This window comes from Pelodiscus sinensis, chromosome 17 (assembly GCF_052426305.1).
Source record: "Pelodiscus sinensis isolate ZL-2025 chromosome 17, ASM5242630v1, whole genome shotgun sequence".
In the NCBI taxonomy this organism is placed as follows: Eukaryota; Metazoa; Chordata; order Testudines; family Trionychidae; genus Pelodiscus; species Pelodiscus sinensis.
Genome location: NC_143068.1, coordinates 14,967,758 through 14,980,773, shown reverse-complemented (window position 1 = coordinate 14,980,773; position 13,016 = coordinate 14,967,758). Strand labels below are relative to the sequence as shown.

The following is a 13,016-nucleotide window of genomic DNA, read 5'->3' as shown; positions in this document are numbered from 1 at the left end:
ACGTCCTAAATGCGGCTGCCTGCCTGTCACCGCCTCTCCTCTTCGGCTCACAGGCTCTGCCTCCCTGCAGCAGGAGGGAGGGTTTGGCACACCCCCACCCCCTCCTCCGCTTCTCCTTCGAGACCCGCCCCTGCCAGAGTACCTCCTGATAGTCCGGCATTTCTGATAATCCGGCACCACCTGGGTCCCAAGAGTGCCAGATTATCGGAAGTCTACTGTACATGATCCAGGGTGGAACAGGAACAACAGACACAGCCCATTTTCACATTTGTGTAGTGCACAGGACAAGAGGGATGAATATTTAAATAACTTTCTTCCAGGCCTCCCTCATAAATTCCAAGAGGAAAATGGAGAAACCATGTGTAGGGATACAGATTTTTGGTTTCTTCATTTCTCTCCTGAAAGTGGCTATATTTAACTATGGCAACGTTTGTGATCAGGCTTGTCCACTCTGCATTTTGACCCAGGCATTACCTTATGAATTAGAGCCCACTCTTGTAGCAACATGACCAGTGAATAATATAATACAAGCAGCAAAAGAGGATTTAAAAACACAGGCCAGCTTAATCCAGAATGAATCTGTAGCTTCCAGATTTCTGTGGCGTTTGGCTTGATGAGTGCCACCATCCCCAGGAGCCTGGAGAAAGAAAAATTAGAGACCGTGTTAGCACTGCTTGTCTTCTATAATTTTTACTATTTCTCTTTTTATATTGAGCATTTTAAGAATAGTGTCAAATACCACTAACTACTCCTAAAAATCAGAGCTCAATGATCAACCTCATTTTTCTTGTTCTGGCAAATGTTATTTATTTGCAACTCAGAGTACTTAATAAAGAAACCAGGACAAATTCCTGAATGTGGCCTGGTACTTAGAGAAGGCGAGTGGGCATGATTCCTCGGGTAAACTCCTGGCCCATTGAAAACAATAGCAAAAATCCTATTGATTTTATGTGGGCCAGAATATCTCTGGATTTCATTCTATTCTCCTGCCTCGATTTTCCTGTGTGATTGTGAGGGAATTATTTAGCCTCATTGTCTCCATTTATGAAATGGAGATTATGATAAAACATAGAAGACTTGTGGCTTAAATAATGTTTCCATGAATTTCCATGAACTTCTCATATAAAAGATACAAGGCAACAGCAAAGTAATGGCAGTCCTAAAAGCTTAAAAGCAAAAATGTTCCCTCTAGAACTTTCTTCTTAGGAAATACTGATATGTTATTTCGAGTCCTGTGGTGCCTTATAGACTAACAGATGTATTGGAGCATAAGCTTTCGTGGGCAAAGACCCACTTCATCAGACGCATGTGCTACAGGACTCCTTGTCGCTTTTGCCACAGGGATCCTAAGGTGCCACAGGACTCCTTGTTGCTTTTGCAGATCCAGACTAACACGGCTACCTCTCTGATATGTTAATTGTTTTCATACTGCTTCAATGGGTCATAGAATCATACAATACTGGAACTGGAAAGGACCTTGAGAGGTCATCAAGTCCAGTCCCCTGCCCTCACAGCAGGACCAAGCATCATCTAGATCATCCCTGACAGATGTTTTTCTAACCTGGTCTTAAAAATCACTTAATGATGGAGCAGATGAGTCTACTTAGGATCATTTGTATATATTTCAATCCTGCCTTTAGACTGGTGTATTTAAGTATTAACCCTATCCTTTCCTGTACGAAACTTGACGTCTTTACCTGGCATAAATGTCATCAGGAGGAACCAAGTCCTGAAAGTACGGCAGCTGGTACAGGTATAGGGCCACAAGGTGACCTGCACTGAATATAGCCATCATCACGCACAAGCTGCTGAAGGTGGCCAAGGTAATGGGACGATGACAAGCCCACCAGGAGCACAAGCCCAGGAAGGTGAAAAAGTAGACAGCAGAAGTCACAGAAGGCAAAATTATACCTAGGGGGGAAAATAGTCCATGAAAGGGCTTTTATTTCACAGCAAGCAGGATACACAGGTGAGACCAAAGTGGCTCCTCAATTGAAGGACAGTGACCACAATGAGTACGAGAAGCCACTGTGGAAGCATCATTGATGAAAAATGAAGCAAGAAGAACAGAGTCTCCAGTAACCCCTTCAATCATTTTAATGAGCTAGAAAAGAAAGAGAGGCCTTCCCAGGTTTTAGTGAGCCCATTGCAGAGAAATTCCCTTCTCTAATCTCTCATGGTAGGAGATCAGAGTAGGTGTGAAAAGGTCTCCTTGCAACTCTGAAAGGGAAATGCTGCCCCATATGTGATTGCAATTTTGCAGCAATAACCTGTGAGGATAAAGGCTGACAACAACACAACAGTGCACAAGACAAAGAAAAAAGTCATTGGGCAACAGCAAATAACAAACAAGAACAGTTGGGCAATGAAGAAAATTGCATCTATCTGGATGCCAAGTTTTTCATTCATTGTGTATGGGATGTAGACTCTTCCTTCTTCACACACCTACCCTCCATACACACACACACACACCCAGCAGGCCTGAAAGAGAGCAACTGCGCTAGGCCCCTGTGACTCAGGCAGCACTGAGGGCAGGGGTAGGGAGTGCAGTCCGAGTGGCACTGAGGGCTAACCACCCCCATTCCTGCCCCTTTTTCCTGAGGATCTCACCCCTTCAGGGAGTGCAGAGCTGCCCTCTCCCCCCAACCTTGCCCTGTTAGTCTGTTAGCCCTCCTGCTCCTTTTAACCTCCTGCTTTAACATTCTTACCTGCTAAGCCTAATAGAAGAGTGGCTACCACCTTTCCAGCGCTGGTCAGGATGGCTTCAAATATGATTTTCAAGCCTGCTAGGAATGCAGTGATTTTCTGAATGAACCCTGGGTTTTGGTCACCTGCCTCTTTTCCCAAATCCTCTTCAGAAAAATAGTCGGTCTCTTCTTCCTCACTGTCTCCTGCTTCTGTTTCATTGTCCTGTAGAAACAAGAAAGACTCTAAGCAGGAAGGGAGCATGAAAACCAAGTTGCTACCAGACAGAGCCGAAACTCCTTGAACGCGCCATCATAGAATCATAAGGTTAGGGTTGGAAGAGATCCCAGGAGGTCATCAAGTCTAGCCCCCTGCTAAAAGCAGGACCAATCCCAAATAAATCATCCCAGCCAAGGCTTTGTCAAGCCAGGACTTAAAAACCCCTAGGGATGGAGATTCCACCACCTCCCTACGTAACCCATCCCAGTGCTTCACCACCCTCCTAGTGAAATACATTTTCCTAATATCCAACCTGGACTGTCCCCACTGCAACTTGAGACCATTGTTCCTCAGTCTGTCATCTGTCACCATTGAGAACAGCTTTTCTCCATCTTCTTTGGACCCTCCCTTCAGATAGTTAAAGGCTGCTGTCAAATCCTCCCTCACTTTCTCTTCTGTAGACTAAATAAACCCAAATCCCTCAGCTTCTCCTCGGAAGTCCCAGACCCCTAATAATTTTTGTTGCATTCTGCTAGACTCTCTCCAACGCGTCCACATCCTTTCTGTAATGGGAGGCCCAGAACTGGATGCAGTACTCCAGATGTGGCTTCACCAGTGCTGAATAAAGGGGAATAATCACCTCTCTAGATCTGCTGGCAATGCTCCTCCTAATGCACCCCAATATGCCATTAGCCTTCTTGGCTACAAGGGCGCACTGTTGACCTATATCATCTCAGTTGTAGATGATATGGGTCAACAGCATGGATATGCTGTAGTGCAGAATTAGTCACAAAATCCTACTGGAAAAATAATAGCTATGGCACATTTGAGTCCTCAAATACTTCACTGAAAACCTACCGTCCGAGGTGTGAACCCTTGTTCCTGTGATCGTATCAAGCTAAGCAGACAGTTATGAATAGGGAGAAAACAAATCTCATGTCTGTGTACATAAGACAGGGCTCACTCCGCTGGCTGAGAGAGTGGAATTGTTTCTTTAGTTCTCTGCATAGCGGTCCCATTACAAGGCAGTCATCTCACGTTGTTTCTGTGAGCATGAGCACATCTAGTGTGAATGTAACCCAGTGCCCACGTGGCTTCCCCATACACAGCCCAATTCTTTTTTGCCCCATCTGAAAATGTCCAATGAGTTGGCCTATTAAAGTCTTAATTCACATAAGAGGATGCTGAACATACCACCTCCTCCTCCTCGTCCTCCTCACCATCCTCTTCCTCCGCCTGCTCCTGATCTTCAGAAGGAAGCTGCATTTTGGAAATGGGAGGTTTCAACTGTTTTTTACAAAGCCTTCTAACCATGAATCCAGTGAAAAACATTCCAATATCAGGAGCCAGTAGGCGGATGATATTTCCAGCATCAATTTTGCTGAGCCTGCAGAGTGAAAAGCGGACACGTGAAGCATAAAGCTAGTGCTTAAAGATGGCAGCCTGACTTTTCCCAGTTTTGTTTTAATAATTAACCAGAAAACGAATCCCAGAAATGTATCTATGCATTAGTAAAAGGACATAAGAATGCAGTGCGCTTGGTTTTCCTATTGCAATTTGCTTATTTATAGTTTTGGTATTTAGCGGCAGAGAACACAGTATTAAATAGCAGGCAACATTGCACTCAGATACTGAGCAAAATTTTTAAGCTGTCTTTTTTTTTTTTCTCCACAAGTGACTTTGAACATCTGCTGAAATGAAGAAATATAATCTTTAAATCTCTTAATCCTTTATTAGCAGAATATAATAAAACCCTTTATGAGCAAACTAACATAGTTTATAACAGTTGCAACATTAATAATTGATGATACTCAACAAAAATCAATAAATGGTTACTTTTAAATACAAAGGCAACAGGTCACTGAACAATCAGCTTTTGTACACTTTGTCAGAATTACCAGCTCTAGTGATGTGTTTCAAGTGCATTTAGTCAGCATCTCTGGTTCAAATGGCTATGAATTTGTAGTCTTATTTTTTTTCAGAGCAAACTGAAAGAACTGGCAAGCCTGGTAGAGTGGAGACGTCAGTACAAAAAATTTAAATGGATTTTTTTCCTTTATCCCAACAGGATAAGTTTTTTACAGATCTTTCACATAAGAAAAAAAAGAGGGGAGAGAGAGCTCCAATATTAAGGGTGTGTCTACACTGCAGGGCTTAACTCAAAATAACCTAGGTGAATTGAGCTACATCCGTTGAATAACTTATTTCGAAACAGGGAGCATCTACAGAGCACTTTTTTCAAAACAGAGTACTCTTCCTCTCCAACTTCCCTTATTCCTTGTACCAAGAGGGTTACAGGAGTCGGAGTAAGAAGTCCTCCAGCTTGACAGTATTTTGACACTATTTCGAAATAACTGCCTGCTGTGTAGATGCGGACTAAATTTTTTCGAAATAGTGTTGCTGTGTGCTAACAGACAATCCCATCTGTAACAGCAAAATATATATTTAATTGTCCATACTTACTAAATCAACCATGAAAATAGATACATATTGGATCTCCTTGGTCCGGTATCCTCAGGACCTCACTGGTCTTGGATGAGGGATTTTGCCGGACGAGGGAGGTCATTTCTTGCCCCTCTCGCCCCTCCCCCCCCACACTGCTGGCCCCACCCCTGCCCTGCCACCCCACTGGGCTTCCTAGTTCCTCCAGCAGCCCAGCCAGGCCACATGCTGGCCTTCCTAGTACCCCTCCCCCATGCTGGGTGCTAGGCTCCCAGGCTCCCCTGGACAGCCCAGCTGGGTCATGTGTCAGGCTCCCTTTCCCCCCCGGTATTGTGCTGGGCTCTCAGCCCCCTGTCCCCTGCATCACACCAGACTCCCGGACCCCCACACTCCTAGCAAGATGCCAGAGCTCTCTGATCCTGGAACATCCATGGTCCTGCTGGACCATGATGTTTCCACACCAGAGTCCCAGTGTATAGAAGTGCAACTTGTATTGCTCTTATTTTCAATTACAATACAATAGGGCCTAGAGGCTCCAGTCAGGTCCTCTGAGTGCTAGGTACTCCACAAACGTGATAGAGATTGTCTGTGACCGAAAGATTTGTCTTCCCTTCAAGATGTGCTCAGGTAGCTTATGAAATTAATGTAACTCCCTGAAATATCTGGTGTGATCATGTATGTGGCACTTTCTTACAGAGCTAAACAAATCTCTGATGTTTTTATTCAGCATTAAATTTTCAGTGTCTATATTTAAAGACAAGACATGCAACTAGTATCCTACCTGAGAATTCCAAAATGACCAAGCAAGTCCTCCCATCTGTAGTCTGGTTGAAAAGAACAAAGAGGCCTGTTTATAAACTGAGATTCCCTAATGTTCTCAAACTCAAACCTTCATTTTCATCTATAGGCTTTTCTCATTTTCCTGCCTGCATCCTTCTGGAAGGTAAACTTTAAACAACTGTGGAAGTACTATATAACATGCAGACCAATAATATAGGGAGCGCTCTTGCTATTGTTTTAACTGAGGGCAACATAATGCCCCAAAACAAGATTCATTGACGTGGGTCACTATACTGCAACAGAAGTGGGGTGACAGGATATAATCTATTTTGGGTTTAAAGAGTTTCAAAAGACTTCCATAGAGTATGCCTGCATTATCTGCATAAGCAAAATGTTTCATTTGCACATGCAAAGCATACGGGCTAAGATTCCTAAGGGGACTAGCAATGGTGGGATTTCAGTACTGAACATACATGTATAAATGCATTCTGAATAAAGGCTTTATAGAGGGGCAGCTTCAGGAGCAATGGGCTACAATGTTTGGACCCAGGGTTTGTTTCTGCCTAGAGTAGAAATGCAATTAAATGAGAAGTTGGGTTCAATCAAAATGTTTATAGCTCAGGGGTAATTGGACACAGAACCATCTCTAATGATGGCATTCTGCTCCCAAAGATGAATTCCTACCACAGGATAAATTATTGCGATGAAAATCGAATTTACCATTAGATGGCAGATAGTAGAAAACAATCTGAAATGCCACTTGGGTCGCAAGAAAAGTGAAGCTGGTGTAATTGATCACTCTAAACAACTGCTGTGTGCCTCCTGAAAAATAAAGTGTTGGCTTTGTTATGATAGCGCACCAAGTGTCCTACAAAACAGGTGACAAGCCAAGGTCCCTCCCCTGAGAGCCAACAGACAAAATCAGAGGGGTATATTGCATGGAGCAACAGCTCCCTACTCTTCCCAATTGCACTGTGGACAAAAGAAATTCCACCCACAGAAAGTCCAAACATCTGCCAGCCCAGGACAAGTGAGCAGGGCCAGCCCCCAGACTAACAAATAGCAAAGATGTGTAACAGTAGCTACATTCTTTAAACATCAGATAAAGGAAGTAAATAAGAGCGTAGCACAATATAAATTGTAGAAGTCCTCTATGGAATTCAACAAGGTAGAGTCTATTTATTCAGTTAACTTAATTTGGTTTAACACAATGTTGATAGTCTAGAACTTGAAGGCGGCCACCTACCTTTCATTGTGTCAGCTGTAGGCTTGGGAAATAGTGGAATAAGCAGTAGAAAGATGAGATAAGCCACAGACAACCCATTGTATCTGAATGATATTGCTGTGAAATAATCAAATGTGACTTTAGCTGAGACATAGGCTTCCTTTTTGTTCCAGATGATATACGTTGATGTCATTAACACTGGATCAGTAGAGGAATTTGGATATTTTATTTCAAAGATCTCACTCATTCGCTCTAACTTTTAAAATAACTCCACTCTTTGGTGTAGGGGCCAGGACTTGGTTTTCTGCTACTTTGCTCTGGCTCTTGCTGCTTTGATTTTATTGTTTACCCCTTGTTATTTCTTCAGTTAATCATTTTCAGATTCATTTTTCTTCTTTATTACTATTGTAATGGTTCCACAGTATCCTAGGTGCTCTGCCCATATAGCAAGCTATGCTCCCATTCCTAACATGCTTACAGCGTAAAGAGACAAACACTGTTCAAGTGGCTAGCATACTAGCCTTGGAGAAGCTGTTCAAGTGGCTAGCATACTAGCCTTGGAGTCAGTAGCTCCCTTCTCTGCCACAGACTTCCTGTGTGACCCTGAGCAAGTCACTTAGTATCTACTTTAATTCCTCATTTGTACAATGGGGATAATAACATTGCCTTACCTAGCAGGAGTAATATGAAGATGAATACATTAAAGACTCAGGGTGTGTCTAGACTACACCTCTCTGTCAACAGAGATGTAGATTAGGCACATCAAAATTGCTAATGAAGCAGGGATTTAAATATCGCACACTTCATTAGCATAAACATGACCGCCGCTTTTTTTCAAAACGGAGCTTTTTCCGAAAAAAATGGCATTCTAGACGCAGATTTATCGAAAATAAACTCTTTTTTGACAGATCCTGTAAACCTCATTTTTTGAGAAATACAGGGTTTGTCAAAAAAGGGTTTATTTTCAACAGATCTGCATCTAGACTGCCGATTTTTTTTTATTTTTTTTCTAAAATAAATGAGGCGTACAGATAGTGTGGAATGGCTTGCTAGTTCGAACTATCTAGCCCGTGCCGCGTGTAGCCGCGCGGCACAGGGTTCGAACAAGCCGGCATTTAAAAATGGCGCCGGCCGGCGTATGCAAATGAAGCCCGGGAAATTCAAATCCCGGGCTTCATTTGCAAGTGCGGTATGCCTACATTACCCCGCTAGTTCGAACTAGGGTGGTAGTGTAGACATACCCAGAGTGCTCTCCTCCTAACTGCGGCCCTCTGGTGGAGCTCCTCTATGAGCTGTCGCCCCCACTTTGGCCAGCGGGGCTCCCTGCCCCCAGACAGGCTCCCCTCTGGGCCACCACCCAGCTCTGGCTGGTGAGGCTCTGTGCCTCAGCCTGCCTCACTCCAGCCACAGCAGAGCTCCATGCCCCTGTCCAGCAGGGCTCCCTGCCCCCACCTGGCATGGCTTTTCTTGGGCCAGTCTCACTCTGTCTGCGGCATGGCTCCATGCCCTGGCTCGTGGGGCTCACTGCTTCCTCGCCACTGGCCCCACAGGCTGCCAGCCATGAACAGCCTCTGTGGCTGGGGCCCTCTGTCCTGCAATATCCGTGGTCTAGTCCTACACCACAGAGTAGGGGTGGGGAACATTTTTTGGGTTGGGAGCCACTGACCCACAGAAAAATCAGTGGGGGGCCGCACACAAGTGAGAACCAAAAAGAGAAAAAACCCTCACCAAAAATAAAACCCTCGTGGAAGCAGCCCCCAACTGAGGAGAAAGACACTCCCCACATTCCCCTGGCATACACCAGGGGGGCCCAGCCTAGTAGATTTTGCTCCAGGCCCATGGGGAGACAGTGTGGGGCTGGAGCATCAGCATAGGTTCCCTAATGCTGTAGGTGGGGGGGAACCCCGAGCCTCAGGGGCCAGATCCAGACATGCCAGGGGCTGCATCCAGCCTGCAAGCCTTAGGTTCCCCACTCCTGCCATAGAGGTTCAACCTGTCTGTAGGATCATATATATATTATTAGGATAAATATATATATTTATTAGGATAAAGAATTAATCATAAGGTAATTGGATGTATAAAGTGTGGGTGGGAATAGGTTTGTATGGGCAGGGAATATGCTGTAGTGGCATGTAGGAAGGGAATATGGATGAGTAAGTGGTTGTGAATATAGAGTTGGGTGTAGTTTGGATGAAATTTTTTCTTTGGCTAGCAATTTCTAAGATTTTTCATTATTGCATTGAGGAGAAATGCACTTGAAACATGCTTGACTTCGATATTTGCTTAAACTATTCCCACATACCCCCTCTGACAGGTAAAATCATTTACTACTTATAAGAGCTTGCACTGAAATCCAAAGGACCCTTGTTTTATTAAAGTGTTTGGGAATGGACCACTACACTTCAAAATCTATATTGACCCCAACCCTTTATTTCAAGTAAACTTTCAATTACACATGCAAACCATTAAAAATATACACCTCATTTAATCAGCTATAAAACTAATATTACCAATTTAAAAGACAACAAAAAATTGGCCAGCTTTGCAATGCAAAAAAGCATTGTATTTGGAAAAGGAACTTAGATTATAAACTATACAAAGAAACACTCAATCAAGCCAAATGTTATATGCAGTAAATGTAAAAACTGTAATGTAGTTGCAGACCTGTAGTTTCAAGGATTGTTTGCTTAGAGAGGATATAGGACAAAGCTGCAAATAATCTTTAGCTAATGTATTTTTATAATCAGTTAACCCTAATATAAACTTGCACTGCTGTAGGCTAAATTTCCTAAATGTAGTCTCTCTCTTTGTAACTGTAAAGTTTTACTGAGTATATGAAATACAAAGTGTTCTTCAAAATAAAAATGTACAGCTGTAATAAATCAAACCACAAGAAAAAAATATGAACTTAGGATAGCAGATTTGCCTCATGCCATAAAGTGAAAGCTACCCAAATTGAGAACCTTTATATGAAACTGACTACAGGTAATAGAGTAGAACAATGAAAGAAAATATTTCTCCATGTTATAAGATTAAAATTTAAGAGCTAGAGAAGCTGTACAAAAACAATAAGGTCTCAGCAGGATAAATTACATTATAAATGGGATACATTAAATTATAATAATATACCCAATTTTATCAATTCACATTTTATAATCAGGGCCTTCATTAGAAGAATACACTAAGCAGAGCTTCACTAAATAAGCAGACCTATCAATTGAGCAAAACAGTTGCCCCTGAAATAGGGACTATAATATTTTTGATAGTTATTTCACATTGCAAAAGAAATTTCTCTAAAAGTATTATCCATCAGGAAGTTGTTTTGGAGGAGAGACCATCTTACAACACGTCCTCCTAACACATATACTTGTGTATTACTTAGCATCATAGCACTTGAATAGAAGGTACAGGAAAATATTGTGTTTTCCATCTCCTATAAATTAATAATCCAACATTATACATAAATGTCTGACTAGTATTCTAATCTAATGCATTACAATTGTATTTTATAAAATATCTCTTGTTCAAATTGGAGCCAAATACTGTTTTCTAAAACCAACTTGTTAAAACTGCTTTCTTTTAGTCCTATTTTTTGGTTGAATTTTAAATTAATTTACCAGTTTCCTCCCCGGTCTTACATCAAAGGTAAATTTTACTACATTTTGTACAATCTTGATACTTTACTTTTTAAATGGAAATAGAAATGTTCTTACCTGCTATCAAGGAAAATGGCAAAACTAATCTGAAAAGCAGCCCACAGGCTAAATTATTCACCATGATCTTTTCTCTTCAGGGTGTTGTAGGGAACTGGGAGGCATTCATAACCCTGGTTCAGCTCTGGTGGCTTATGTTGCCTGAGAAAGAGGATGACCTTACAGTGAGCCTTTACTGATTTCCATCCCTTTTCTGTTGGTCCTTTTTAAATGTAAACCCCAAACATTACAAAAAGCATTAAAAATGTGATCAGCAAGGCAATCGATTTCCGAGTAAGAAATTGTTACAGCAACCAGAAGACTAACATCAGGTACTTGTCCAGTAATCCTCATTTTCTTTGAGATGGGAACTATTGATTCCTTCTTTCTTTCTTTCCCACTTTAATCCAGCCTTTTTCTCTTTAGTGCTGAACAAGTAATTTTACACTTGGATGTCAGATCTACATTGATCTTTCTTTCCAAAGTCTCCTTGCTTGTTGTGTTCTGGTCCTAATAAGTTGTCAGAATAGAACTATCCTCTAAACTGTAAGCATTATTTTTTTCCCAACCCCTCCCCCCCCAAATAGAGTAGAAGGTTTATGTGTTTATTTCTTTTTCCTGATGAGTTCCCAGTAGCCATTGAAAGTTTCACCCTGGATTACAAGCCAACTACAACCAATTATGTATTGAATATTTCGAGGTAAGGGTGTTGTGTAGAGACACATCCCAAATGTCTTAAAGTCCAGCACATAGCTTTTTCCGTAAAGCAATCACCAGTTTGTTTAAAAAGACGTGTAAATGGCAATATTAGTTGTTGCAACACTGTAACACTTTTCTTTGAGCCTGGACATTTCTAGACATTGGGAACATAAGCAACTCACTTGGAACCTGATCCAATGCCCATTAAAATCAGTGCGAGTCTTGCCACTGATTTCAATGACCATTGGATCAGATCTTTGGGCAGAAATTAAGCCCTAGTGCTTTCAGCAAGATAGTACAGGTTGTACCTCCCTTAACTGGGGCCCTCTGGTCGGGCAACATTTGTGGTCCAGCAATGGACCACGGCTGTTCCTGGACCACAGAGTCCAGGAACAGGGAGGTCTGGCAGCAGAGCAGGTGAGCAGTAGGGGCCACCAGCAATCCAGTGGAGGGAGGGGACAGGCGGCACAGCGGGGAGCTCTGTCCCCAGGAGCGGCCGTGAAGCTCTGTCCCCAGCTGTAGAGCCCCAGCTCCAGACCCGACCGTGGAGCCAGGCACCTACTGAGCTCTGCCTTGTTTGCAGAGCTCCAGCTGTGGGGCTGGCGACATCTAGAGAGCCCCCTGGGGGGCTGAGGCAGCAGCGGGGGCAGGCTGAAGCCCTAACCCAATGGTAGCACAGGCCAGGACAGGGGGGACCTCCCCAGGGCCAGCAAATCCCCTTGTTAGGGACCAGTCAGGTCCAGAGGGTGCCGGACCAGCGAGGTCCAACCTGTATTTGGTCCCTGGATCCTAACTTCGGTCATGGGCATATGTGCAGTAAATAAAGGGTTAATTATCTCACAAACCATTGTTCAGGAGGCTTAAAATCCACTGCAGTTTCACATGCAGAATTTATTTGTCACTGTGTTCATCCGGGAGGTCGTGAGGGAGAGTTTCAGCCAAGGCACCTGTGAGACTCTTCCCCAAGCATCTCCAGAAGGGGTTCCTGCATTGCCCTTGTGTGCCTTTCCTCCCTCAGCCCTCCCTTCCCCTGGCCCCTCTTCCCCCTCTCCCCTCCTGTGCAGAGTTTAGAAAATACTACTCTGGGTTGTTGTTTTTTATTTGGGGGATATATAACAGGGAAGGGATTGGGGAAAGAATCTGGAAAGGGGGAGAGAGGAGGCAGGGAGAAGGGAGCTCAGGAATGGGGTTGGGACTGGCACCTGCCTTGGGTAGCTCAGGAGGCTTTGGCTGCCTGTGAAGTCCCACCACCTCATGTTTGGGGGCCCCAGCGG

At 43.3% G+C, this 13,016-nt stretch overlaps 1 protein-coding gene across 1 annotated transcript in view; it reads right to left on the bottom strand.

Moving 5' to 3' along the window:
- LOC102443503 (piezo-type mechanosensitive ion channel component 2-like) overlaps nucleotides 1-7,598 on the bottom strand; it is an 85,960-nt gene extending 78,362 nt beyond the window's left edge. Inside the window, exons 1-6 of the mRNA XM_089769811.1 lie at nucleotides 7,373-7,598; nucleotides 6,128-6,170; nucleotides 4,099-4,291; nucleotides 2,709-2,910; nucleotides 1,698-1,911; nucleotides 475-637 (exon numbers count right to left, since the gene is read on the bottom strand). Coding sequence (XP_089625937.1) covers nucleotides 475-637; nucleotides 1,698-1,911; nucleotides 2,709-2,910; nucleotides 4,099-4,291; nucleotides 6,128-6,170; nucleotides 7,373-7,598 — 1,041 coding nt within the window. The remainder of the gene's footprint in view (nucleotides 1-474; nucleotides 638-1,697; nucleotides 1,912-2,708; nucleotides 2,911-4,098; nucleotides 4,292-6,127; nucleotides 6,171-7,372) is intronic.
- Nucleotides 7,599-13,016: the final 5,418 nt, after the last annotated feature.